Raw genomic sequence first — 27,978 nt, 5'->3', positions numbered from 1 at the left:
TACTGTTGCATTCAGTCATCCATTATCACATGTCTTCCTTTTATTGTTTTGAATTGTGGAAATCTACTGATAATTTGTTATTGATAACTCCAATAAGATTATATTATTGTTATAGCCTTATAGTCGTTATGTCTTGTTATAGGCCTATAGTTGTTACTTAATGATGGCAGTTTTTTTACTGTTATTTTTTATTTTGTTAGATTGAGTTGATGATCATCCTGGTCAATATATATATATATATGTATTGTATTTTTGTGAATTGGTGTATGCCGTTAATAAAAAAATAAATATATCTGCCAACAAAGACATGAGATATGTGCATTTAGCTAGTGCATGTACCGTTTACATGATAAAGTAGCTTAAACTTCATTTAAATAATAATAGTAAAATAACCGAATATAATAACTAAATATAGTGGCAGCTATATTGTTTCTCACGTTGTCGAATAATAGATAGGTTGAAGATTTTTTACAGCATTATTAACATTAATTAGCGACTTTTCGCTAACTCAATTCGTATTTTAGTTTTTGCACTGATACATCAATTATATACATATATATATATATATATCAGTAAATTATACTTCAATTATATATTGTATTTTTTTCTGTAAAAATACTTCAGCAATAAATTTATTATTAGAAATACAAATAACACGAATAACACGAAGTTTTATAATAGTTATTATTTCTGTTGTTAGTATTTCTGTCGAATATGCCGTAGGTCAACACAGCAGTAGATTCTTGAAACAGTTCTCAGTTTTTTGAGGTTATGGTGATTACGTTGCGCTTGTTTCTGTTATAGTTCAGGGTTGGGTATGTGGGTGCAACATGTGTGAAAATAATGGAGCTTAGTTGTATTTATTAATTTTACTGGTAATGCATAATTTCATTTATAAGAGAATTATTTTACTTTTAGTTGTTACAGCTTTTCATTATCCAATTTATTCTTAATTGTTCTGTGCATTTTTAGTCGAAAAAATCATCAGGGGTAAAAGAGAATGATATGCTAAATTACCTTTTTAAAAAAAATTGTTATAATTATTGCATGAGAAAAAGATTTGTTGTTTGTGTAGAATTAGACCAGAAAGTTAGTGCTTTCATTATTAAATCTGTTATTCTGTGTTACGAGTTCTCCATTTTTTGCTTATATTATTGGTTGGGTACCATAAAAAACTATCTTCATCCAGTCATGATATTTACAAGCACAGGTTAACTATGTTCAGTGCTTCTTTATTAGTAAATGATGATAAATATGTTCCCCAAATATTTTATCCCATTTTTATTTTAAGTCTATTTGTTGGTGATATTTGAGGAAGGATTTAGGTAATCCATGGCAGGATGATAAGGGGATTTGTGACCACTGAGTAGCTAGTTTTATAATTAAATTACATTGCCATCTACACAATATGTGTGTAGTTCAAATTTTGTGTTTTTTCATTTCATTTCTAATTATGATTAGTAATAATATATTTTATTCTAAAGAATATTTTTAAAAATGTTCTTGTCTGTTTGTTTCATATTGTTACAGAAAAGTGCTGTTTATTTGCTGAGATTAATCACAGTGTATTACTTAAGAATTAAACATTTTTGAAATTCTGATAATGGATAATCCAAAAAAGGCAAAGTAAGTAGTAGCTTAAATGTTTTACAAAATTAAATTACTGCATATAGTAAATGCATAATACATATTTTCAAAATCTTGTAGAAAAATAAAAATTCTAAGAAATAGCTTTAAACAAATATAATCCAAAATTGGTTACTTATAATATTAGAATATGTGAAAAATATGGTCTGTATGGTAGATCATTTTTATAGAAAAAAATTATGTTGTTGATACATTTATAAAGGATTATTTTTAAAGAGTATATATTTGCTGAATAAATATTATGTGTAGACAAGTTTGAGGATAAATAACTCTGAAACTGATTGTTAGCTCATTTAATCTATCATTGGGTAGATTTCTTAAATTTTTTGTTTTCTTAAAAGTGTGAGAATTTCTTAATCAACTGCTTGCTTTTAACTTCACTGATTGTGTTATACTCATTTAGCTAGGTAGGCTGGAGCCGGCTATTTTATTAAAAGTTTTCACTGATCTAGACTAGCAATGTTTGAATTAGAAAACATTGCATAATAACTACTGACTTATCCTGAACCTCTTGTATAAATATTATTTGTTAGCTTGGAAGATGCTGAATGAGTTTTCTCCATGTTATACATGACTGTCCCACAACCAATTTTTTTTCCTGTTTAGCCTCCAGGAATTACCACAACCAATATTATGAATATATGTGATAATCATCTATGGATGTGAACTTATAATGAATTTGCGTTGAAATTCATGGAGTACCAATTGATATCTAATCTGTATACTGCATCGGTATACACCATAAAATATAAGTGGTTTTGTACCTACATTTCATATCAAACCTAGAATAAAACTAAAATTATTTTTATTTTATAGAATTTCTTAAATATGCTTTAATAAAGAATATCCTGGTTTTTTTTTTATTTAGTCAAAGCAAATTTAAGAGAAACCAAAAGAAAAAGGAATATTTTCAGAAAAATAAAAATTATGATAATGAAAAATCAAAAGAAGTAAAATGTAAAGAAAACATAAAGTCTGGACCCAGTCAGGGTCCATCTGTATCCGGTCAGGGTGAGTCATCTGTACCTAAAGCAGATAATTCTAAAAAAACTGGTAAGTGATTTTTTTGTTATTGTATAATGTTATTTGTTGTTTTTGTTGAAATATTTTAATGTGGTAAGCTTCATTTTTGCACAAGTCAATTTGGATGTTTAATGTTCATTTGTTTCTTTTTAATATTTATTTTTACTTGTACCAGTTCCACCTTGTTTATTGATAACTATTGTTTAATGAACAAATTAGATATCTATTTTTATAATTGGAAAATAGTTCTCGATTGATTTCCTTCGTGATTTTATTTCAGTAGTCGTTTAATGTATCTTCTTCCTTGTAATTTATCTGAAATTCTATTTTATTATTTTTTTCAAGAAAAAAATAAGCAAAAATATTATTTGCCCAAACACCTAACCATAAATAATACAATGTTTTACTATTATTACTTCTTCCCAAAATAATAAAAACAAAACTGAACTAACATACTGAGTTGTTCATTGAGAACTAATTTACTACAGTTACAAATAAAAACAATTTTTTTAATTATTCTCTGCAGATACATATTAGTGCTAGTTCATTTCTAATAATAGAGTATAAAATATTATTTTATATAAAAATTGATGATTTAAATTATAATTTTTAGCAATGAAAGTATATGAGCATACAGTTTTTGTATTAATCTGTTATTCCCTCTGCAAAAACAGTTATAGCCTATAGAGTAAAGGCCTAGAGACGGTGCCTTTCATTTTAATGAATTCAGTTATTTATAATTTAATGTACTTTGTTTCAGCAAAGCTTTTCAGTTCTTTAACCATAGAACATTTTAAAACATAACTTTTTTTTGAGGTGTGTCCCTCCCGCCATCCAACCTCATCAACCCCATCCTACACTGTCTGATTTTTCATATAAAAAATATGCATTGCTATAAGATATTATATAAACAAGTAGTTTAAATATTAATTGTTGTAGATACCAATTTTATTTATATATCTTTAATTAAAATATCTAAGGACTTCAAATTATAAAATGTTCAATGATTTTTAAGAATTCTATATAGGCTCCTGTAAAGTAAACATTGTTTATAATCAATACTACTTAGTGATTTTACATTAAAAAAAGTCAACAGTGAATTCACAACATAACAAAAAATAATAAACACGCAAATTATATTCAAGGGTCGTTCAATAATTAAAGAGACAAATGACTAGAAAATTGATTTATGTATTCAATGACAATGAAACTAACATTACCTTTCAACAATATCCCTGGCTACATTTAGGAACTTTTCCCATCTTTTTTGTGAGCTTCCACTAGTAATGAACTGTTAACCTTGGTGTCTTGAGCTATTCCTGTATTGCATTCTTGATCTGCTCATTGTTGTTAAACACAGTTCTATGTAAATCCTTTAAAAAGATCAACAAAAAAAAACTGATAGTACGAAATCAATACTAAGGAGGATGTGACAATATCCCCCCACCCAACCTTTAAATATAGTTTTCCATCTTTTTTTAGCAGTATGGTGGTGTTATCATACACAAGTGTTATGCCTTTTGAGAGAGAACAAGAACATTTCCTCTAATGGGTTTCACTTTTCTAGCATGTCACTGTTGATTGTATATTGTCCTTTCAAATAATTACAGTAAATTGAGATTTTGTAGTTCCAAAACGCCTATGTTTTGAATTTTTCCTCGTGGGCTAATTTGTATGTTTCCATTTCATATGCTGACATTTGGATTTCAGCTCAAAATGATGAATATAAGTTTCATCACAAGATATTATGCAGTCAAGAAAAGCATTAACTTCATCTAAAAAACCATTATTTAAATTTTGTACAAATGTGAATTTGAGTGTTTTTGTAATTTTGAGTCTACCATCTTAAAACCACCTCTAACACATTTCATGGTAATTCACCATATAATGTATAATAGAGTGGCCGGACAGTGCTGATCCTTACATTACAAATTTTCAAAATTAACCAAATTTTGTTGCATTTGTCCTTCTGAATAAGTTTATAATGTGATTTTGCGAAGGGTCTGTCAAAGCTTACATTAATCTTCTGCCACAATGAAAATCTGTTGAACTGCCACCATGAAAACATTTGTTCTGACTGATTTAAAATTTGCCAACTTGAACTTAGACAGTTTCAATTTTATCAGCTGTTGCCATTTTTTTCTAATTATTGAACAACCCTGGAATTTCTTGAATTTTTATGTATTTCATTTGCTTGTACATGGAAGGAATTAAAAGATTTAAAATTCACCCATAAAACTTACACTGAAAAATACATACCTGCATCTGATGAGTTGATTATCCATAAAATCATATGTTCAGGTTTATTGTGTGTTAACTGCACTTGCCTCATCCATGTTTTCAAAAAGAACACATGAACCTGTAAGGCAACATTATACAAGTAAATAAAAGATATAACCTACTTACTACATGGGTTCCTCCGACTCTATAGGTACTGCTGGAAATTTTGACCACCATGGTCCAGGCACAGTTTAGCCTGATGAATCATGTTCAATATGACTTGCTGTAACTCATCATATTGGATGTTGGTGATGTTTTTGCGTGTGTTCTGTTGCAATGCGTCAAGAGTTCGTGGATTGTTCTTCATGCTCCATCATTTGTCTGGTGTCATTTGCTCTATGAAGGGCTGGAAGATGTCAGCAATGTAACGCACTGAGTTCACTGTGTGTCTATAGAAAATGGGCCCAATGATTCTCGTTCCTGACTCATTTCAAACTTTACATCATAGCTATAATGTAACTGTAAGTAGCTTGAATATTTGTTGTGGGTTTTCGACAGACTAACATCACAAATTTTGCAAATTAATGTAGCCACTGAAGTGGAACTATGCTTCATCTGTCATGAAGTAGAGGTTTGGATTAAATAAACCACTTTCAATTTCTTGCAATAGTCACACATTTATCATGGTCTGTAGGCTTTAACTCTTGTAAACCATGATCTTGTATGGCTTCAGGTTCAGGTCCTTTAGGATGTGCTGACATGTTGTTTACTGGTGAATATCTTCCTTCTGTGCCTCAGTTGTTTTCACTGATGGGTATTGATACTTCTTATGAAGCAAGATCCAGTTTGCTCAGATTTCTTTATGAGCTCTTGTATGGATGACTTGGTGGATCTTGATGTCTTGGTGGATCACTGTTGAACTCTGCATAGAATTTTTCTTGCACTCCTTGATTGATCTGCCCTTTGCGTAATATTCCTTGACGATGAATATTCTGGTATCCTTCATCAGCAGTATATTTGTGTGCATGCCCAAGTGGTTGGCTTTACTGTGTTTCCTTCACAGCTGTAGGTCGTGTTACCTCCCTCTCACCAAGGTCAATGTGTGTCACATCTCACTGTGTGGCATTCGAAATGTTTATTGCTTTTTGCTGTCTCGAATATACTAATGTTTCTTGGTTATTTCTCTGCCATGTCCAGTCTGTTTTATCTTGGCCACAGTATTATAATACAATATATAACTATAAAAATTGGCTGATATGATGTTTTTTTCTTTTGAAGCATAAAAATCTACAACTGATAATTCTTTAAAATTGAATGATTCTTTTTTCTTATTTGTAAAAGAAATTTTTTTAAATTAAAAATTGTTATGTTTAGTAAAATATGTTTGATTGTTATAATTGTAATTCAATGTTTTTGTTTTTCCCATAAGTATTATTTTTTCCAAATATAGCAATAATATACTACTTTTCAGCATATCTTTTTAATAAATACTTGCTTTGATGAGTATTGTTTTGTTGTGTAATCTATAAATAAAATGCATATGAAATTATTTCTTTACACTAAAAATAAGTGCAATTTATGCCAGATGTATTATAGCAGTGTAAGAAGAAAAAGCAAAACTTATATCTACTAAGAACTTAACCTACTGAGTGTTAGTCAATATTTTCTAGTCAAATAATTAGTGTAATAATCTCATAGTTGTAATAATGTGCAAAAACTATAATCCCCTGTCATAAAAAAAAAAAAAAAAATTTCTCTTGAAAAACTCATGGATTCTAATAAATAATCATTCCCTGGTTAGATTTTGAAGGTGTAATAAAGATAGGATGATCCTGCTTTCAAAATATGGTCAATAAATGCAGGTATATATTTTTTGAAGTTCATTAACATGCATTTATTTTTACCATAGCTGATGTAATGATATAAAAATACGTAATTGAACGTAATAAAATTTATATTGGTAAAACAAACAGATCTTATAAAAAAAATTTATGGAACATTACAAATGCTTACAGAAATGGAAACAGACATGTGTCTAATATGGCTGACCATTTGTTGTTGTGTAAACATAGTATTACTAATTATAAAAATAATTTAAAAATTTGTAACAACAATAAAATAATGGGTATGCTTGAAAAATGTATTTATAAATTTAAACAAAAGTATGAAATGATTAATCAACAGATCGTTTTAGAAGTGATGATTTAATTAAAGACATAGTTGATTATAGCAGTTGGCAACTATGTTTGCAAACATAGTTGTCTGTTGTGTTAAATTTATTATCATTCCAGTCACCATTGAGTTGTGTTGTTCAAGTTTTGTAGTTGTTAATGTTTATTATGTTTTCTAAATTTTTATTTATTTTTTGTTTTTATTTGATGTAATTTTGGAATTTTGTACCGACTGATGATGCGGGATCCTGCGAAAGTCGACTTTTGGTATTAGTTTTTTAGGTCTTCTGTTATTATGTTATATGGTTATTTTGTTGTTTTTTGAGTTTAATTAATAGTAATATAAGTTATAGAATATAACTTGCTCTACCTCTTCATTATCAGTGAAACAAGACATACCTGAGACTACAGAATTGTGAACATAGCAGTGGGAAAGGAAGGCAACTCTGCAAGTGTAGTAATGAACTCAAGTTAGATATTTAGAAAATAGCAAATTATTGGTGAAATTGCATAATTTTGATATTAACATAGCAAAATGTTTTTTTGCCAAAGATGAAGTTCTGATTAGATTTTTTAAATGTCTTTTCAAAAATTGACCAAAATTACTTAAAAACCCTTTTCTGTACTTACTTATAACTAAATTTAATTATGGTATGTTTCCCATGAAATGGTTTTCATTATGGTTTATGTACCATTCCCAATACCTTTTTCCATTTTTAGATTTATGTGGAATGCTGTTTAGTAATTTTGTATCTTGTTTATTGCCACAAATGTTCTTCCTTACAGCCAGAATTTTAATTGAAAAAAATTCAAAGTTAAAAGGCACTGAGAGTATTAGATGATGAATGCAATTCTTTTTTTGTGGTGGAGATTTTTCTACAGTTATATGTGTATTACATCATCACCAACAAATCTGGAAGCGGTAGAGGTATTGTGTCATTTCACCACATTTTCATTGAGTACTTGAATAGTCAGCCATCATTTGAATTCCACAACCTTATTGAATTTTCACATTTGTTGTTACTGGATATACTTACTTAAAAAATGTAGTATCAAAAGAAAATTCAATAAAATTTGAATTTAATAAAATGTTACTGGAAAAAATAATTGTATTTAAAATGTTAATTGCAGTACTTATACGTTATTTGAGATATATTTTATAACATCAAGAAATAAAAATAATTAATAAAATTTAGATTTTATTGTATGAAATGGAGAAATTGTCAACAAAATTCAGATGCATGAAAAAAATAATTTTGTTTAGTAGTAGTGATGAGTAGTAAAATTAAATATTAATAAAATAATGATTTTTTTTTCATTACTTTCAAAAATATTGTTTACTTCTTAGAAAATTAAAAAAAATAGGTGGATAAACAACTTATATTAGTGATATAAGCACTTTATTCTCATCTACTATGACTTAACATGGCGTTATATTTAATTTGAACACCTATCATTGTCTAGAGAAATGTATAGCTACAGTTATGCACGAGCATCAAAATCCATTTGGAGCAAACATTTTTGTCTTGAATTTGAGACACATGATAAGTAATAGTGATGATAATGTAATCGCTATAGTTATTACAAATCTTTATTTATCTGAGTAAAATGGCTTTTTTTGAATAGATTAAGACTTTTTTTTAATGAATTCATATTATTAATACATATGAATGTGTATGGTTTGTTGCAGAGATCTCAGAGCCACCAAAAATCAATCCTGCTAATCTCAAAAAAGAGACAGAAGAAATTGCAAATTTAAATCAAAAATTTACCAGACGTCGTATTGTCAGTACTTGGACTAGAGATTTTGATATACCAAAATATCCAAACGACGAGGACGATGATGGTGCTGATTTTAATGAATTAATTAGTACCAGTACTTCAAATTTTTTAGGTAATTTTTATTTCCTGTTTTTTTCTTCTTTTATTAAAATTATACATTATCAAGTTTATGTGTAAGATTTCTTTACATAAGGGTTTTAAACAGATACAAATTATTATCTCAAGTATGACATTGCAGATATTAAATAACAACAGTTTCTCCGTCACAGTAACAACATATGGGTGATAACATTTAACTGATGAGGTCACATGTTCCTATCTTGTAGACATTTAATGAATTATGTATCAGCCAGTAAATCCTGATTGCAACACCACAGTTACCGATATTCTTTTGATTATATTGCAGTTATCTCACCCAAATTTAATGTGTGCAACATCAGCTATCAACTGTTTGGCCTGTGGTTTCCTATATTTTGCTATCATTCATGTGATAAGATTAAGAACTGATTATTATTTCCTAAATTCCAATTGCAAGTTGAAAGTCCTATAGTTTATTGTTTTAGTCCTATATATAAAGGATTTGTGGCCTTTGTGAGGGCAACAAATTATTTTTATGGAGAATCAGAACAAGGAATACTTCTATGGATTTTGGACATGAACAGACCTACCACAGTATAGTCACATGCTTCTAGCGGCAATACCAAGCAAGACATTATAGTTTTGCCACCTACAAATAAGCATCAGAGATGCAATCTGATTATTTTCATGCATTCTGCATCGCCTTGGAGAATGGAGTGGCTCAAGGAAGTGTATTAAGTGCCATCTTGTTTACTACAGCAATCAACAGTATTACTAAGTGTTTGCATCCATCTGTTTAATTTTCTGTACTTGTTGATGATTTTGCTATGTATGTCAACCCGTTCAACAACCACAGCTGAGAGACTACTACAGAATACTATATCTCATCTTGAAGCTTGGTCCAAAGTCACTGGTTTCTTGTTCTCACCTGAGAAAACAAAATGTGTAGTTTTTTCTTGCCTATGAGACCCTTTTATTCCAAAGTCCTCACTGGAGATTACCTCTCCTAATGTTTTTAGGTTTGGTTTTTGTGACAAACATATAAAACAGTTCAAAATGAGATATGCCAGTTTAAAAATCTAGATATGCCATGGGACCTTAGCAACGCCAAGTGGGGAGCTGACTGATTTTGTATGTTGCATTTCTATTTTTTAGTTTAGTCCCATTTGGATTATGGTTACATTGCCTATTCTTCAGCACATCAAACTGCGCTTAAGATGCTGGATGCTGTACCTCATGCTTATCTTCATCTAACTACAGGTTCCTTTAGTTCAAGCCCTGTTGCAAGTGTGCTTGTTGATTGCAATGAGCCTTCTCTCTGGGATAGATGGGACCAACTGCTAGAATCTTACTCTGCCTGTCCTAAAGGACAACCAAATCACCCAGTTTTTAAAGTAGTCCTCGCAAACCCTCATTTATAACAGTATGAAAACTGTTCACGTTATACAGCACAGTGGGTGTTCATACTGGCATTTAATGTATCTTTTAAATTTTGACACCTTCTATTTACCCACCCTATCCCTGTTTATATCCTCTGTCTAGAGAAATGTACAAGCCAGACGATTTTGAAGTCGAGAATTCTAAGATTCAAATCCTAGTAAAGACAGTACATAGTAGTAACTTTTATACGGATTTGAATACTATACTTGATCGTATATACCAGTGTTCTTTGGTGGTTGGGTTTCAATTAACGACACATCTCAGGAATGGTCGACCTGAGACTGTACAAGACCTCACTTCATTTGCATTCATAAATGTCATCCTTTGAACCACCTTATGGTGGTTCTGGAGGCTAAAGAGAAGTCAAAGCCAGATGTGGTAACACAGATGGGTCATAATAGAATGGTACCGTTGGATGCGTTTTTGTTGTAAATGACAGAACCTATGTATTCAGTCTACCTGGGATTAAATTATGTACAATGATAAACTGTATGCCATCAATAAGGCTTTGAATATCATTAACCCAAACACGTCAAACCCTTGTTTGTAGCGATTCATGTAGTGCATTTAAAGCTTTGCGAGATTTGTATTCCAATATTCTATTGTCACCAAATTCATTGCTGAGTTGAACCATCACAAAACACAGTTGCTGAATCCCTAGCCATGTGGGAAGAATCCTGGATAATAAGCGTACGGATTCCACTGCTACAGACAAATGTAGCCAACCATCTTTCACCCATTATATTACTACTACCGATTTTATTAATTCTGTTAAACACATTCTTTGAGAAAGGTGCAAGGTGAGTGAACTACTATGGTAGATAATAAATTCCAATACATCAAGGATGCTGTGCTGCCAAGGAGCTCTTCAATCCAGAATAACCATAGAGAGGAAATTATTATTTGCCATTTACAAATAGGGCACACTAATTTTTCTCATAGACACCTAATGAATCAGACTGTTGCTCCCATTTTTGTTGACTGCAACTGCCAACTAATACACTACATCCTTGCGGACTGTGTATGTTATGTGGCATTGCGTTATATATTTAAATTAGGAGCTTACATCTAAGATATTTTAGGAAACAATATGATGATACTGTTGAATAATTTGCCATCTTTGTTTAATAACTTGGTTGGGTTTAAATTATTCTTAGTATTATTTTATTCACTGGCTCATTAAATAAATAAAAGTCTTTTTTTTGATTATATCACAAATTATTTTTATTATAATATTCAAACTTATGTATCATATATGTAACGTTGTTATAAATTAATTATACATGACTGTTAAATACCTGTTGAGTCTCTGATGGCTGATACTAGATGATTATTCTAGTGGGAGCCAGCATAAAGTAAAGCTTTGCATTTAGCATGTAGGGAGCCAAGTACAGCTGCCCAGAGCTGTGTGCAGCCGTCCAAAGGACTTTTAAAATTTAAAAGTCCAACACCAAAGTGTTATTGTGCTGAAGAGAATCCGTCAGTTGCTCACGTAAATGATCAAAAGTTGATACAATCATTCTAAAAAAGTGAAAAAATCATTATCTCCATTATTTCTTAGATACATAAAAAATCCTCACAGTCCTTTCTATACATATTTTTTGGGTCAGCTGATTAAAGCCTATTCCTGCTTCAGTTTTTTAATCACCGACTAGTCGGGAAGGGCTTTCTTTGCTTGTCGGACCATCTAGCCAGGGGGCTCTGCCCCTTGGACCCTCGACACGTTTGTATCCTCATATTTGTAAGAATATTAAGTATTGAACAGAAATATTTTAAGAAAAGAAATATTAGTGCTTGGAGAATATTTTCGAACATTTTGGTGTTTTTATATTTAAAATAGGCTGAAGGAGTGAGCAGAAATAAAAATGAGTATTTTAATAAAATATAATGTTTAACACTAGGCGTATTGATAACAGGGAGTTGGCTTGGGGTGCTGTCTTCTTCATTTAGTATTGTGTGTGTTAGTGTGAGGTTATGTTAGTTGCCAATTCAGGTGCTGCTATTTGCACAGAGTGGACTACATGATGTGCGCCAATAACGCTCCACCAATGCGCTCTGCACCAACAGCAGCTAAAATAAAAACGTGAGCCCATACAAAAACAAGCAACCCACACACCATCCTTTTTTAAGGAGAGTGATTATAAAAACATCATTTCTAAATATGTTCGTGCTAGATGCAAGTAATGTGACTAATTCAAGTATGAACGTGGAAGAGCATGCTTGTATGTATATCATGTAAATGGCGCCATGTGTGTGTGAAACAAGCCTTAGAATAAGTGTTATAAAAAAAATAATAAATTCGCTCTCATTTGACTGACCCCCTTGTTCAATAGCTACCTCATATAAAATTTTTAATAATGGCCATATCATGTAAAACATATAGTATCAGAAAAAATTCAAAAAAGTTTTTTTTTTTAATTCTTAAGTTTGGTCCCTTTTTAGTTACCTTTTTTTTTTTAAAAAAAAAGCTTCCTGTGTTCTATGTTAGTACTTGTTACAGTTGTAAACTTTATATTTTAAGGATGGATTACATTTCTCATTTATTTTCATACAGATATGATTTATTCAAAATAAGGCAAAGTTTCAGCAGTACTTCATCATTTTGAATAATTTCTTTCCAGCAAGCCACTTCTTCATATTTGGAAAAATGTTATAATGTAATTCATATAATTTTGTAGTTGTAGTTACTGAAAAATGATTTGGTGCATTGTCTTCATGAAAGAACCTTTTTTATTGTCAAATGTGGTCATGTTTTTCTTTATTAACCCGTTGACATAGTGTAGCCCAGTTATCATTTTACACTTCTCCAAAAAATCAATGAAGATTATACTATGTGCATCCCAAAAGAAGTGGCCATTATCTTTCCTGTTGGAACAATTTTCTCCTTTTTTAGAGCAAGCTCACAATTGCAGTCCACCGTTTTGACTGTTCCTTGGGTTTTGGTCGGTTGTGATGTATCCATATTTCTCATCCAACTTTTATGAAACATTACAAAAATTCTACTTGATTACGTTGAAACAGTCCCAAACTATTCTTAGAAATGTTTACATGTTCACACTTTTGAACAGTTGTGAGCAAATCTGCATCCACCTTGCAGACACTTTTCATATGATGAAAATTGTTTGCAACATATTATGTACACATTCATTTGAAGTGCCTTTTATTTGTAGCAGTCTCATGTACTTTCAGTCTTCATCTTCCATCATCAGGTTATCGATTCTTTTCACCATATTTATGGATTTTATTATTCTCTGCAGTTATAATCTCAGTAGGCCATCTGAAATCTTCAGCTTTGTTTGTGCTCATATGAATATTCTGAAAATAAACAAATTACTTGTAAACCGTTATAATTGATGGAGCTAATTCACTGTAATGCTTGTCTGGCTTGGCTTTAGCATGCGGTTTTGCCTTTCAATAACTAATATTTATTATTACATGAAATTCTCTTTCTTCCATTTTTCACAAATCACAATACTTGATTGTCTCAAACAACCAACAGAATTATAAATGTATCTGATTGAAACTTGGCATATGCTGATATGCCAGGTGGAACAATCAATGATGTGAGAAAGAAAAAGTGACCTCAACAGTGTTCTGTGAGTGCCATCTCTTGACATTTCACAGATTTGTCAAACATCTATCATAAATTATAAAAAGGGATTAGAAAACTTTTCATATAATATATACTTATTTAATGAATATCAAATTATTGGAAAAAATATTGGTATTATTCAATTGATGCACTAAAATATATAGCTTTTATTATTATAAACAATTTAATTTTATTTCCTAGTGATTAAGTAATATTTTAAACTGTTTTTCTTAGTTGGAAATCATTTCATGTTAAAAGAGGAAAGAGAATGGCTAAAGAAAGCTGAGTCTTACGATAGCCCATTTTCACTCGATTTAAAATGTCTTGAAAATGGTATTTCTTGTATTCCATTTCATATTCGTCAAGGATTATCAGAAAAATCATTTAGTGTAAGTATTTTATTACTTACATAAATACTTACTTATTTTTAAGTTTCATGAGATAAGAAATGTTTTCTAAAAAAAGAAAAATTATTTAATTTCTTTTTTTTCTAAGGATAATTTTAAAATTAAACCTTGTCAAGGTTGTTTCAAATACAAAGGATATACTTGTCTGAAAAATAGTGTTAGTTAGATACACTGGTCTTCTTATTTTTGATTAGATATTACAAAAAGAAGAAGAAAAAGTTGAAAACAGAATTGAAGAGATCCTATTTTAAAAATAAATTCTTTGAGAAATATGAAGAAGATTAAAGGTGAAATAAGGTCTGCGTGTGATTTCAATAATTTGGTTTTTTGAAGCATAATGAAGTTATTTGATTTTAGAAAGTAGAAGTTTACTCTAGGTTTATTTTAGATCCATGCTAGTGTTGTAAAAATTTTACTGAGTTTTATCTTTCCTGACCTGTGTAAACATGCATATATATAAGATCAGCATTTCTCGTCAAGAGATACCTTAATATAAGAGCACAACCAAGTCGTTTAAAAAGCAGCGTTAGATTTAACATGTTTGTGTATATAAATTTACTGACTAAATTTGGTTCTATCGTATCAATTCTAGATATCAGTGTATTCATTTTCAGCATCAAATTATCGCTTAAATCTCACTGACTATCATCATTATGTTTTGTTCACAGTAACGGTCTGTTATCGGCATGATTTTATATTATGTAAGAATATAATACTGCGTTATATAGTAGTTATTATGACTGGTAATTTTTAATAAAAAAAAGTGAGTTAGGATATTTTACACAGTTGTGCTAAACATTTTGATGTTGTTAAAGTATAATGCCCCATTGATGGCAGAAGAAATTCTACACCTTTATCGAGTTTGTAATTTAACATTTTAAACCAAAATAAAGTTTTAATGGAAAAAAATTGACAATAGGTTCTTGAAAAAAAAAACTACTTGCTGTGGGACATTCTGGTTGTAAACAGTTTGTTCAGGAAGGATTAAAAAAATATTTTTGCCCATTACGCAGGTGAACAAAAATAATAATTTGGAACTGAGATAATAATAAGTGAATTAGAATGCATTTTTTATGCTGAATCTTAAAATCTTAAAATCAGTTTTTCTTCATCACCCTCAGATTTTCAGTTTTTTTTGTCTTCAGTCATTTGACTGGTTTGATGCAGCTCTCCAAGATTCCTTATCTAGTGCTAGTCATTTCATTTCGGTGTACCCCCTACATCCTATATCCCTAACAATTTGTTTTACATTCTCCAAATGTTGCCTGCCTGCACAATTTTTTCCTTCTACTTGTCCCTCCAATATTAAAGCGACTATTCCAGGATGCCTTAATATGTGGCCTATAAGTCTGTCTCTTCTTTTAACTATATTTTTCCAAATGCTTCTTTATTCATCTAATTGCCGCAACAGCTCTTCATTTGTCACTTTATCCACCCATCTGATTTTTACATTTTACATTCTCATATAGCACCACATTTCAAAAGCTTCTAATCATTTCTCCTCAGTTACTCTGATCATCCAAGTATCATTTCCATATAAAGCTACACTCCAAACATATACTTTCAAAAATCTTTTCCTGATATTTAAATTCATTTTTTATGTAAACAAATTATATTTCTGCCTGAAGGCTCGTTTCGCTTGTGCTATTCAGCATTTTATATCGCTGCTGGTTCGTCCATCTTTAGTTATTCTACTTCCCAAATAACAAAATTCTTCTACGTCCATAATCTTTTCTCTTCTTATTTTTACATTCAGTGGTCCAGCTTCGTTATTTCTACTACATTTCATTATTTTTGTTTTGTTCTTGTTTATTTTCATGCGATAGTTCTTGCGTAGGACTTCCTCTATGCCGTTCATTGTTTCTTTTAAATCCTTTTTATTCTCGGCTAGAATTACTATATCATCAGCAAATCGTAGCATCTTTATCTTTTCACCTTGTACTGTTACTCCGAATCTAAATTGTTCTTTAACATCATTAACTGCTAGTTCCATGTAAAGATTAAAAAGTAACGGAGATAGGGAACATCCTTGTCAGACTCCCTTTCTTATTACGCCTTCTTTCATATGTTCTTCAATTATTACTGTTGCTGTTTGGTTCCTGTACATATTAGCAATTGTTCTTCTATCTCTGTATTTGAACCCTAATTTTTTTAAAATGCTGAACATTTTATTCCAGTCTACGTTATCAAATGCCTTTTCTGGGTCTATAAACGCCAAGTATGTTGGTTTGTTTTTCTTTAATCTTCCTTCTACTATTAATCTGAGGCCTAAATTGTCAAATGCCTTTTCTAGGTCTATAAATGCCAAATATTGCGGTTGGTTTTTCTTTAATCTTCTTTCTACTATTAATCTGATTAACTGCGACCATATTTATATAGGAAATACCACTAGATCTTTCAAAACCAGATTTTCTGAACATTTTAGATATTATAAAAATGGAAAATTGGGTTTTTCTAATGTTTCTTATTGATAATAAAAATTCAATAACTGATATTTACACTAATTTGGAAGTATTATAAATTAAAAAATATAATATGAATTATAATAATAGAGATTTAAACATTTTAGAGAAATTTTATATATATACATATAAATATGGATTGAGCTTGATCAACCAACGAACAGAGTATGAGGAGGATGACACGGTTATACAGGCTGCAATAGATAGCAGCATTTTATCAAATATTGTTAATTGTTAGTGTAATCTATTTAAAATCCTACACAGTAATATAATATTAGCTAGCCAAATCACACACACAAATTCATTCTTTTTAACATATTTATCATTTTAACTTTTAATTAATATTTTTATTATTTGACAACATATTTTTATATATGGAAGTTTTAACTTAAATAACTTTTAATTTTGATTTTAAAATTTATAGTTTTAGCAAATTCTGTTTTATTGTGTTTATCAAGAATTTATTTTGTTAATGGTGTGCATTTATAATATATAATTTTACATGAACAATAAATAGATTGTATCAACTGAAGATGCGAGATAATCGTAAAAGCACTCTTTTGTATATGTGATATAAGGTAAGTGTCATCCTACCTAATTTAATTTTATTCTGTACTTGGTGGATCAAGTTATTTATTTATATTTTTATAATGGTACAGAGATCTTAAAATTGACTTAAAAAAAATTCAGTATATTTACTTTAATAATGGGAATCTTTGGCATGGTAATTCATCTTCTTACTTTATTTTTGGACTTTGTGAGGGTCATGAAACCAAGAAATGCAGAGTGTTGGTCATCAATTTTAGTAAATAACTTGGAATTATCAGGTTTCAAAATCTTCAAAACTCGGCATGGTGACTTTTTCTTCCAATCCCATCCACATAGATACACATTTTTCCTTCAACCTCCCTTCCAAAATTAAATAGAATTAAAATTACTTTCATGATTGCCCTGCTTTTTCTGAAACCAAATAGCATCTTCATCTAGCACACCTTCTACATCTTTTTCTGTTCTTTGTGGATCAGGACAAACTGGAAAACAATGGCATCCTAATTATCACATGCCAATTGATGTGGCAAACATATTTGGAAATTTATTTATGTCAGTGTCCCTTACATTGTCATACTGTCTATAAGTTGCTGATAGAAAATGTCCTGTTTGTTATTGAAAGCTTGTGAAATTAATTAAACATTCCTTTTTCTTTTGATGTGCTGAGGTTTGCCTTGAATAATTCCCGTGACCATTTCCCCTGGAAATGATAATATCAGGTTTATTATGTTATCTCACCTACCAGAATCCACATTAATATTAAAATAAAATATTTTCTGATCAGGCTTTACCAGCTTCTTAGTCAGAAGCATTAGTGTTTTCAATACTGAAACCTGGTAAATATAAATCATGCCCTTCAAGTTATTGTTCTACCTCCTTGACCAGTATCCTGTGTAAGTTGATGGAACGAATAGTAAACAGTCATCTAGTGTAGTACCTTTTGAGAAAAGCCCTAATTGCCACTGAACAATGCAGTTTCCACCAAGGTAGGTCATCTGTTGTTATTGTACTTGCCCTGGATGTTATTCAAAACACAGTCCTACTTCTCCAACACCTCTTTGCTGTATCTTTAATATGCAAAAGGCATATGATACGGCTTGGAGGAGAGGAATCCTAAATACACTGCATGAATGGGGTGGTACAAGTGAATCTCCTGGCATTTATCAGGGGTTTCCTCAGTAGTCTGTTCTCTCAAGTTCAAGTTGGAATGACGGTATCTGAAAATTTCACATTAGAAAATGGAATATGACCGGGGAATGTCCTAAGTATTAACTTGTTTGCCATCACCATAAATACTATAACAAACTATGTAAAAAAACTCGTTGTGGTTTGTTATTTGTAGATGATTTTTAATGTACGTTGCATCTAGAATTCTAGCTACTGCCCAGAGACTGCTCCAAAACACAATAACCCATTTAGAATCATGGTGTAAAATTACTGGATGCATCTTTACCCTGGAGAAAATGAAATTCATTTGCTTTTCCTGGTTGAAAGAACATGTTGATCCTCAAGTAGTTCTTATATGGTAAACCAGTTGAACCATGTACTCAGGTTAGATTTTTAGGATTGTGGTTTGACCGATTGACATAAGTAACACATTAAAGAAGCTGAAGGTAAAATGTCTAAAAATACTAGACATGTTAAGAATTCTATCTAATACTCCTTGGAGGGCTGATTGAGTATGCATGTTACACTTTACCAAGCTATGGTCTGTTCAGCCCTGGATTATGACTGTGGTTTATTCATTTGTATGAATCCCTGCTCTTAGAATACTCAATATAGGCCATCATTCATTTGTCAAGATGCATTTTGTTCAAGTCCCGCAGTAAATCTTCTAGTGGGCAGTGGTGAGCTGTCTTTGGCATAGATGAAATCAAATGATCTGCTCCTATGTAGCTCACATTAAAGCACAACCAAATCATCTGTCCTTAGTCGCGAGATTTTTCAACCTGCTTCTTAATCGATATTAGGAACAACCAAGATCTACTGCCCTGTTAGGCAACAGAACTCATCACCTCTTTTTTTCTCTAAATATACAATTACCTTCAGTTCTTACTGTTACTCAATGTTATTAACTTCCTTGGTGGCCTTCTCTTGTAAATTATTGCTCTAGTCTTTGTCATAAAAAGTACATGAATCTGGTTATCTTACAATACAAGAAAAATTTTATAATATTGTAAATAGCATGAATTGTGATGCTACGGTTTATACAGAGAGCTCTAAATATGATAATTCTGTTGGTTTTGAATACAGAAGCATGGCCTTCTGTATTTGAATGTTTAGTAATTATTTTAATGTATTTTTAGTGTTTTATGATGTGTTTTAAATTTTCACTATTTTGCCTGTGATATTGTGTTTTTTGATTGTTAATTTTATTTACTTTATATTACTGTTATTTGGTTTGTATGTCCATGATACGTAGCGTAAGTTTTGTTGAACTAGTTTGTTATATAGGCATTGCTTCTGAGCGATAATAATGATTCTTTGTTGTGCACCCCAGAACAAAAAAAAAATTTTCTATTCTATAAGTTATTCTAGTGACAGATTTGGAATCCTGAGATGTTATATTTATAGCTGAGTGGTTCTCATGAATATCTGTCTCTGCTTTTGTTTAGAACATTAAAAATAATCCTTTTATTGAACTCAAAAAATGTGTCTCCAGTCTTATAAATTTTCCATACTATGTTCACAGCTAGCTCATTTATTCTTGCTCTCAGATGTAATAATTTAGCCAGTGTGTTATAAATTCCTACAGCTTTATTCTTGTTTTTTTTTTTTATACTATCCATCTTTTATATTATAATTTACGTAATGTAAAAGGCTTTTAATATATTCCTATAAATAAATTATATATGTCTGTAGATACTAAGAAAGCTTAGTTATAATTATTACATATATATATATATATATTTTAATACTTTCTAAATTTTTTCAGCCTAAAGAAATACAAATAATGAAAAATGAAGCTGAAAATAATGAAGTAAGTTATAAAGAAACAAAAGATATTTCAAGTAATGAAACACAAAAAGTAACATTAAATAGTCCAAATAAAAATGATGACATCGATTTTATTACTGGTGATACAGTCATGATTCTGTCAGAAAAAATCAAATCTACAGTTAATAAAATTAGCGATAGTTATAAGGACAACATGTCTCCAGAAAAAACTGAAATTAAAACTAATGGTATTAATAAAAGACACAAAATTAAAGAAAGTGAAAATAAAATACTAGAAAATCTTACTTATCAGGCTGAAGGAAATGAAAGTAGACATAATGAGTTTGTTGATAAATTTAATATTTCAGATTCATCTTCCATTCATAACTCAGGTGTTAATAATCAAAGTGATGATGTTTCATCTTTGTCACCAATATCTGTATCTTCATCGACACAGTCACAAACAACTCCAGAATATGTTAGTTTAGAACCACGAAGTCAGAGAGTTAGAAACAGAGATAGACATAATCAAAATAATAATACCACCAGTAACAGTAATATGTTTGTTGGTTCATTATCAGGACTAAGAAAGCATTCTATTGTTGATGAAGACTTAAATGTTGATAAAAATGATTCTTCAAAATTTAGTAGTAGTTCGGATTTTAATGAATATTCATATAATAGCGATAAAAGTCACTCAGAAAGTGTATGGAGTGTTAGTAATGAAGAAATTGAATTAGATTTGAAGGGTTTGAATAAATCTAATAATTCTGATAATAACAATTTTGATAATGCTGAAAAGAAAGAAGATAAGACTAATAAAGACATTTTAAATATAAACACAACAGAAACTAGTATCGATCTCTTAAGTCTTAATACTGATGATAAAAGTAATGAAATCGATGGTATTTCTTTAGGAAGTAATTTAATTAAAATTAGTAACACTATTAATAAAAAAAAAGTAACCACTAATAATAAAAAAATTGATAAAGAGGATGAAGCGATTAAAATAGATGAAACTGAATTAGATATTACTAGTAAAAACACTACTCCTGATGATGAAGATGATTTAGATTATCTTTTAGGACTTAAAGAACCGACTAGTTCTTCACCGTTATGCAGTAAAAAATCTATAAGTAGTTCTTCTAATTTATTAATATTACAAGAAAAACTTAAAGGTAAGTCTATCTATGTATATTTTTGTATTTTCATGTAATAAGTAATTACAAATTACTTATTTAATGATAACTTAATGAGATCTTATGAAGTTAAGTCTTTTTTTATGATTTTATTTTAAAAAGACAATTTATTCTTTGCTGATATGTTTCATGGTTTATTTGCTGTGGTGTGTAGCAAGAATACATTTCATTCAAAGAAATAATTTAAATTTTCATGAATTTTTCAATAATTTTTATATGAAGATAACAGTATAACAGTGAAATAAAGTTTGTGCATAAATGTGATTTAGAATTGAAATAAGTAATTTGAATTTACCTTCCAGAAGATCCTGGGATCAAATCTCAGTTAAAATCAGTTTTTTTCATATACACAAACTATATATAGTATACTAACATTTATTCATTTAACTGATAAGAAAATATGCATGTGATACATTGACTGAAGAAGTTAATTAATTCTCACCTAAAAAATGAATCAGATTGTGATTAACGATATAAGTCAGTTAATTTGGAGTTAAGGTTGGATAATATACCTTATATGTTCTCTCAGTATGTGTCAGTGTTAATGCATTCATTAATAAAAGAATTAAAGTACTCAAAATATTTATTTAATTTCACATTTGCTAATTGCATTGGCTTGTGAAGCACATCCTCCATAAAGAGGATGTGTTATATGCACTAAAGAGGATGTGATAGACACTCTAAAGAGGATATGATATACTCATTAAAATTTCAGCCATTTTGGACGCTCAGTTGTTGTTTGAGTAAGTCATTGCGAGTGTTTTTATGAAAATTGAAAAAATAGAATATTGTGCTGTGATTAAATACTAGCATTTGAAAGGCAATACTCCTACTCAAATTAAAAGCGAGTTGGACACTATTTACAGGGACTCTGTCCCATCATTTGCCACTGTGAAAAGACGGATAGCTGAATTTAAACATGGTCATACCAGCTTGGCCAAAAATTGCAACCATCTTGAATGTCATTGAAAAAGTTCATCAAATGGTACTGAACAACCGATGAATTAAGGTTAGAGATATAGCAGAGGCTACGGGCGTGTATGGCTATGGGTGTTTGTCAAATATTAACTGAAGAATTGGATATGTGTAAGCTATCTACACATTGGGTGCCACATTTGCTCACTTTGGACCAAAAACGCATACGATTGAACATTTCCAAGGCCCTGCTGGAGCAGTTTAAGCAAAATGAGTCAGATTTTTTGTATTAATACATAACTGTAGATGAAACGTGGATCCACCACTACACTACAGAGACGAAACAACAGACAAAACAATTGACTACAAAGGGTGAACCTGCTCAAAAAAAGGTGAAGAATGTTCCATCGGCTGGGAAGGTGATAATAATCCATCGGCTGGCAACTGTTTTTTGGGATAATAAAGGAATTTTGTTTACTGATTATCTTTTTGAAAAAACAATAACAAAAAGTATTACGCATATTACCGTTACATATTTAACTCTTTTTAAACATGTAATTGTTCTTTAAAAGTTATTTATAGCTATTTTTGAATTAGATAGCATAAAGAATATTAAATATATAAATTAGATTTTAAGGTTACATTATGAATATAAATACTTAAAGTTGTTAAATTTGCTCATTATTAAACGCACCTGTTAAAGTGTGAAATTTATTAATAAATCTTTTCTAATATCTAAGCTTTGCAGAAACTTTCAAACTCTTCAGAGCCAACTGTATAATGAATAAGTGATTAAAAGATTAATAAAATATGAATTTCAAAAAAAAGAATCTTTAAAAATAAAAAAAATAGATGTAGAGATAGAATAAGGTAGAGGTAGATTAGATTTTATGAAGAATAGGAAGCCTAGATTTACCCATTAGGTGACTACTAGTTTGGCTTTTTTTTAAATTCCCTAGGTATGAAATAGAGTTCTTGAACAATTCCACTGGCTAAAAAGGGACTGCCATCACACTGAGCAACAACAAAGAAGTGGCTGCTGTTTTTACTGGAGAGAAGGGATGATAAGCCACAGAGGACTGTTTACCATCTCAGTCAGGATTCTAAAGGTAGTTAAAACTATGATGAGTAAATTGGAAAACAGGATGATGGAAAGAGAACAGTAGATGACATATGATATAAGTAAACAGGAAATTTTTAAATGTTCTGACTTGAGAAAACCTGGAACAAAGAAATAAGCATTTATTGGTTGGTGTTCATTGTGACTCATTAGGTTCAGAGATAGTTACAGAGATGTGGCGCTTTTTCAAGGTTGTTTTTGTTTTACTTAGTTTTAAAAAAAAAGTCATACTCCCTATTTCCTAATAAGGGAAAATGAAGTAAATAACACTTCATTTTCTTCCTTTTTAATTTTTCAACTGTTAACTAATAATTTATTTCAGCTATAATGTTTACAGAAATTTAATGTTAAGTTAACTCCTTTTGTTAATTCTTATTTAATAATGTGAGTGTGATTTGATTTTTAGGTACTGATGTAAAGAATAATACCAAAAAATCAAGTACAATTGTAAAACGTGAAAATAAATCAACTAAGAATAGTGTAAGTGTTCCTGATGAAGATCTTGATGAATGGCTGGATTCTGTTCTTGAGAATTAAGCCAGGTAATTTTGTTTACACAAAAAAAAGTATCTATCCATTGTTATATTAAAAAAAAAAAATACTGTAATAAAATATCAATTTTATTTATTTTAAAAAAATATGTCTTATCAATTAACTAATAAAAATATGTATATTTTTTTAAATTTATTGTTTGTTTTTAAATTACTGTTACGTACAATATGTTATGTATATTTATTAATTTAATTTTTTATTGTAAAAATTAATATTTACCTTTAAAGGCAGCTGTGAGTTTCAAAACTGTACTTTGCCTTACATGACTTGGCAAGATTAAAAATAATTCTTAAAAATTTCCTTTTTGATTTATTTTAGTCATTTACTTATTTGTTTTAGACTTATTGTACTTGATTTGATTAAATAATAATAATTTTTTTTTTGCCATTAGTTAATGAATTTATAAAAAAGTATTTGATAAAGAGGGTTTTGCCTCAAAACCTTGCTAAGTGAAGTTGTATATACAAACACTACAGATTCAATTTTAATTGGATAGTTTTTACATTAAAATGATGACTAATTTTTTTAATTAAATTATTAATAAACACTATTTATTAATAACATTAGACTATTTAGTTTTATTAATAATCTTAAGTTATTAAAAAATGGAAAATGGCTATTTACTTTTATGGTATTTATATTAAAACCAATGTATTATTTGACAAAAGAATAAAGTGTCTTATTTTTCATTTTTGAGACTCATAAAAAGAATGTTAAATTACAGTAGGTACAGAAGATAGTATCTAAATTATACTTTGTGTAGTATAGTAGCACTTTTCATTCTACTGTGTCAGAAGAATTTTTTCCTTAAAATTACTATAATTTAAAAAGTAACTAAATAATAGTGCAGATTTTGACAAAATTAATGTTTTCATTCAATGTTTTTTTCTAGAAAGTTTAGTAAATATTTAATAAATGTCTGTCTCCAGATTCTATATATAAAATTTCCACAAGAGTGTAGGAGCTTTACACAGCATGATAAAATACCTGTAATGATAATATTTAATAGATTAAGCCCCTTTACTTGATGAAAATCCATCATTACAAAAAGAAAATGAACACAAAATATGTTTTTTGATTTTCACAAAATTTATTTAAAAAATGACAGCTGCTTTGGTAGACAGTACTTTCCTCAGATGTTAACATAGAGAATATAAAAACAGACTGATGATAATTTTTGTATACTCTATGTAACATCTGAGGAAGGTACTGTGTACTGAAACAGTGTCATTTTTTAAAATAAATTTTGTGAAAATTGAAAACATGTTTTGTTTTCATTTTCTTTTTGTTGTAATGATAATTTCTTCTAGTAGTTAATATTGTAACATTAAAACAAATCCAAATTCAGCTTCTCATAAACATTATCATTTTTTTTCTAAATAATTAAAAGTACCTTTTAAAACAAGAAAACAAGACATTATCCTACTAAAAACTTTATACTACACCTTATAATGACAGTTTTCAAACTCATAGCCTTATTTAATATTTTATTTACAAATTAAAAATTGCATCTTTTATTACATATTAATTAAATTTTACAATAGAACTTCCAATAAATTTGTGGCTCTGAGACCAAAATGAATACAAATAATTGAAAATAGGCAATTAGCCACTTTAATATGAAAATAAAGGAAATTAAGAGTAAGTTATAAAACAAAAGGGATATTCTCAAAACTAAATTATATGAATTACAGGTGAACTATTCTCACAATGTTGATAGAATTATTTATGAAGATAATTGCCAACACAGTATTATTGTGTAATATAATTTGATAAGAGTATGTGATCGTCTTTATATTTTTTTTGTATGTGATAGATTTCTACCCTAGTACAGGATTTATAATTTTAACTCTTTTTCATTAAATTATTGGGGTTCTTTTTTACTTCATTTAAATATTAAAGATGTTAAAAAATTTTGCAGTATATGTTTGTATTATAATTGTTGACAAGTGATTGTGATATTAAAGACTGTTAGTCTATTTTAAAAAAATATTCATGTATATTAATTCTAGTAATTATTAATTATTTTTTATATTTATTTAACAATAATGTATGTTAATGTAGACATAAAAACATATTCACACATATTGTGACACCAAATGAATAAGATAACGTTTAATGTTCATGTAAAGTAACTGCAGAGTTAAGACAAAATTCATATTTTATAATATACTCATAATGAGATATTAGTAATAGTCTACAAGAAACTTTTAAAAAACTTATTACATTAGATGAGAGTATTAATCTCATATTAAGTACAATTTAAACTGTTTATCATTTCTTATATTTACTTCATTCCTACCATCTTTGGCAATTTTTCTTCCCAGATATGTAAATTCGCTTACCCCTGAAATGCCTACCCTCTTAGAGAGGTATTTTAGATTCGAACATCATTTCTTCCATATGCCATTACTTTTGTTTTAACAATATTTATCTTCATTTTTATATTTCTCATTCAGTAGTTTATTCATCTTATCCCTTTTCATTCTGAAAACCTTTTGTAATTTCTTCACATCTTTTTTAATGTTCTCTATCCTACATCTACCTCTGAATAACAGAAAAAAAGTTTTTCCATCTATTTTCATGAAAAGAGACCAGCACAATCATGCTGGTTAGGTTTTATCTACAAAACAAGGAAAAATTCTAACCAGCATGATTTTTGTACTCAATTAACCAGGGTTATATTGAGTAAAATGAGCATGTGTTAAAAAATAAATAAAAAAAATTATACCTTACTTTAATTTGTAAAACTTTCATACACTGAAGTAAAAATTACTTAATCGTTGACAAAAATAATTATAATAGTATTATATTACTGGATATTTAATAATATATTAGTATAAAAATTAATATTGATAAAAAATAGTTTAATTAACAAAAATTACCTTTCAGAACAAAACATAAATCAAAAATTAAAATTCAGTTCACACAGATGCAAATTTATAAAAAAATTAATTGTAAAATAACATCCTCACAAAAAGCCAATTAATAATAAAAATTAACATAATTTCTGACAGTGTCAATAACAGGCTGAACTTTGCATAATTTATTTTTTTCAAACTCTTGTGGAACGTTAACCTTATCCACAAAATTTAAAGTCATTTTTAAAGCTAGAAACCTATCCTGTGACACCTTCTCAGCTATGAATGGCAAAGCATAGCCTCGCTGCCAATACATTGTTAGCTTTCGATATTCAGTTTTACCCATTACTAGATTAATGCCAAATAATTTTTTTTAATTCCACACTATTAGTTTCTAGGGATTTGCCCATAGTTGCAATTGAATACATGTTTGTGTATTTTACAGCCAGTTCAAAAATTCATCAGAGAAATATTTTTTCCAGTAAGGTAGTGGTGTTTCTATTGGGTCAAAGTTCTAAAACAAAAGAAATGAAGTCATAATTATAAGACTGCTTACTGGATTAACTGTTTAAAAAAAAATAAAAGTATGTAACTTACCTCATTTGCTGCATTTTCCTGAGGATGAAATTTTTCTGTATAATCTTTCTGCTTCACTATTAACCTACAAAGAGGATGAATTGAACTTGTTGAAGCTGGTGATTGTTGTGATGGCTGCTGTGGCAGAGGTTGCAGTATTGATGGATGTGGTGTTGTTAATTGCTGATCCTAATCTGTTGTTTCTTCATCATCTGAACTTTCACTACCGCATTGAATCTGAGGAGGAGGTATAAAAGCCCACTCTATGTCCTCATCATCAGATGAATCACGTAAATCTGAACTGTGTTTCAGTATTTGGAGAAGTGCATCTTCTGAAATCACACCTAATGAAATAGCCATCTGGACAAAACAAAGACTGCATTCTGTAGTCCAGTAAGAATATTTTATTGTATGTAAAAATAATTTTTACACACAAAAACGTAACTA

General features: G+C 29.5%; 1 protein-coding gene across 3 annotated transcripts; it reads left to right on the top strand.

Moving 5' to 3' along the window:
- The first annotated feature begins 736 nt into the window (after window positions 1-736).
- Window positions 737-27,639, top strand: LOC142331085 (uncharacterized). Of its 3 annotated transcripts, none has more exons than XM_075376753.1 (8): window positions 737-875; window positions 1,531-1,626; window positions 2,516-2,700; window positions 8,752-8,955; window positions 14,188-14,342; window positions 20,307-21,486; window positions 23,949-24,084; window positions 27,438-27,639. In XM_075376753.1, exons 2-7 carry the CDS (start codon window positions 1,604-1,606, stop codon window positions 24,077-24,079), a joined length of 1,878 nt encoding a protein of 625 aa, XP_075232868.1. In that variant the 5' UTR covers window positions 737-875; window positions 1,531-1,603; the 3' UTR covers window positions 24,080-24,084; window positions 27,438-27,639. The 3 variants fall into 3 exon arrangements, with proteins under 3 accessions (XP_075232868.1, XP_075232867.1, XP_075232866.1); XM_075376752.1 differs by having other exon boundaries at window positions 27,401-27,639; XM_075376751.1 differs by lacking the exon at window positions 27,438-27,639 and having other exon boundaries at window positions 23,949-24,783.
- The last annotated feature ends 339 nt before the right edge of the window (window positions 27,640-27,978 follow it).

Source organism: Lycorma delicatula, chromosome 10 (assembly GCF_047948215.1).
Source record: "Lycorma delicatula isolate Av1 chromosome 10, ASM4794821v1, whole genome shotgun sequence".
NCBI lineage: Eukaryota > Metazoa > Arthropoda > Insecta > Hemiptera > Fulgoridae > Lycorma > Lycorma delicatula.
Note: the sequence above shows the minus strand (reverse complement) of the source record. Positions and strands in the feature narration are given on the sequence as shown.

What these genes read in the sequence shown, in the direction of transcription:
- LOC142331085 (XM_075376753.1), top strand. Translation starts at nt 1,604, where the DNA reads ATGGATAATCCAAAAAAGGCAAA. An exon ending in CAGTACTTCAAATTTTTTAG is followed by an intron (nt 8,956 to 14,187) that starts GTAATTTTTATT and finishes TGTTTTTCTTAG; the next exon opens with TTGGAAATCATTTCATGTTA. An exon ending in ATTACAAGAAAAACTTAAAG is followed by an intron (nt 21,487 to 23,948) that starts GTAAGTCTATCT and finishes TTTGATTTTTAG; the next exon opens with GTACTGATGTAAAGAATAAT.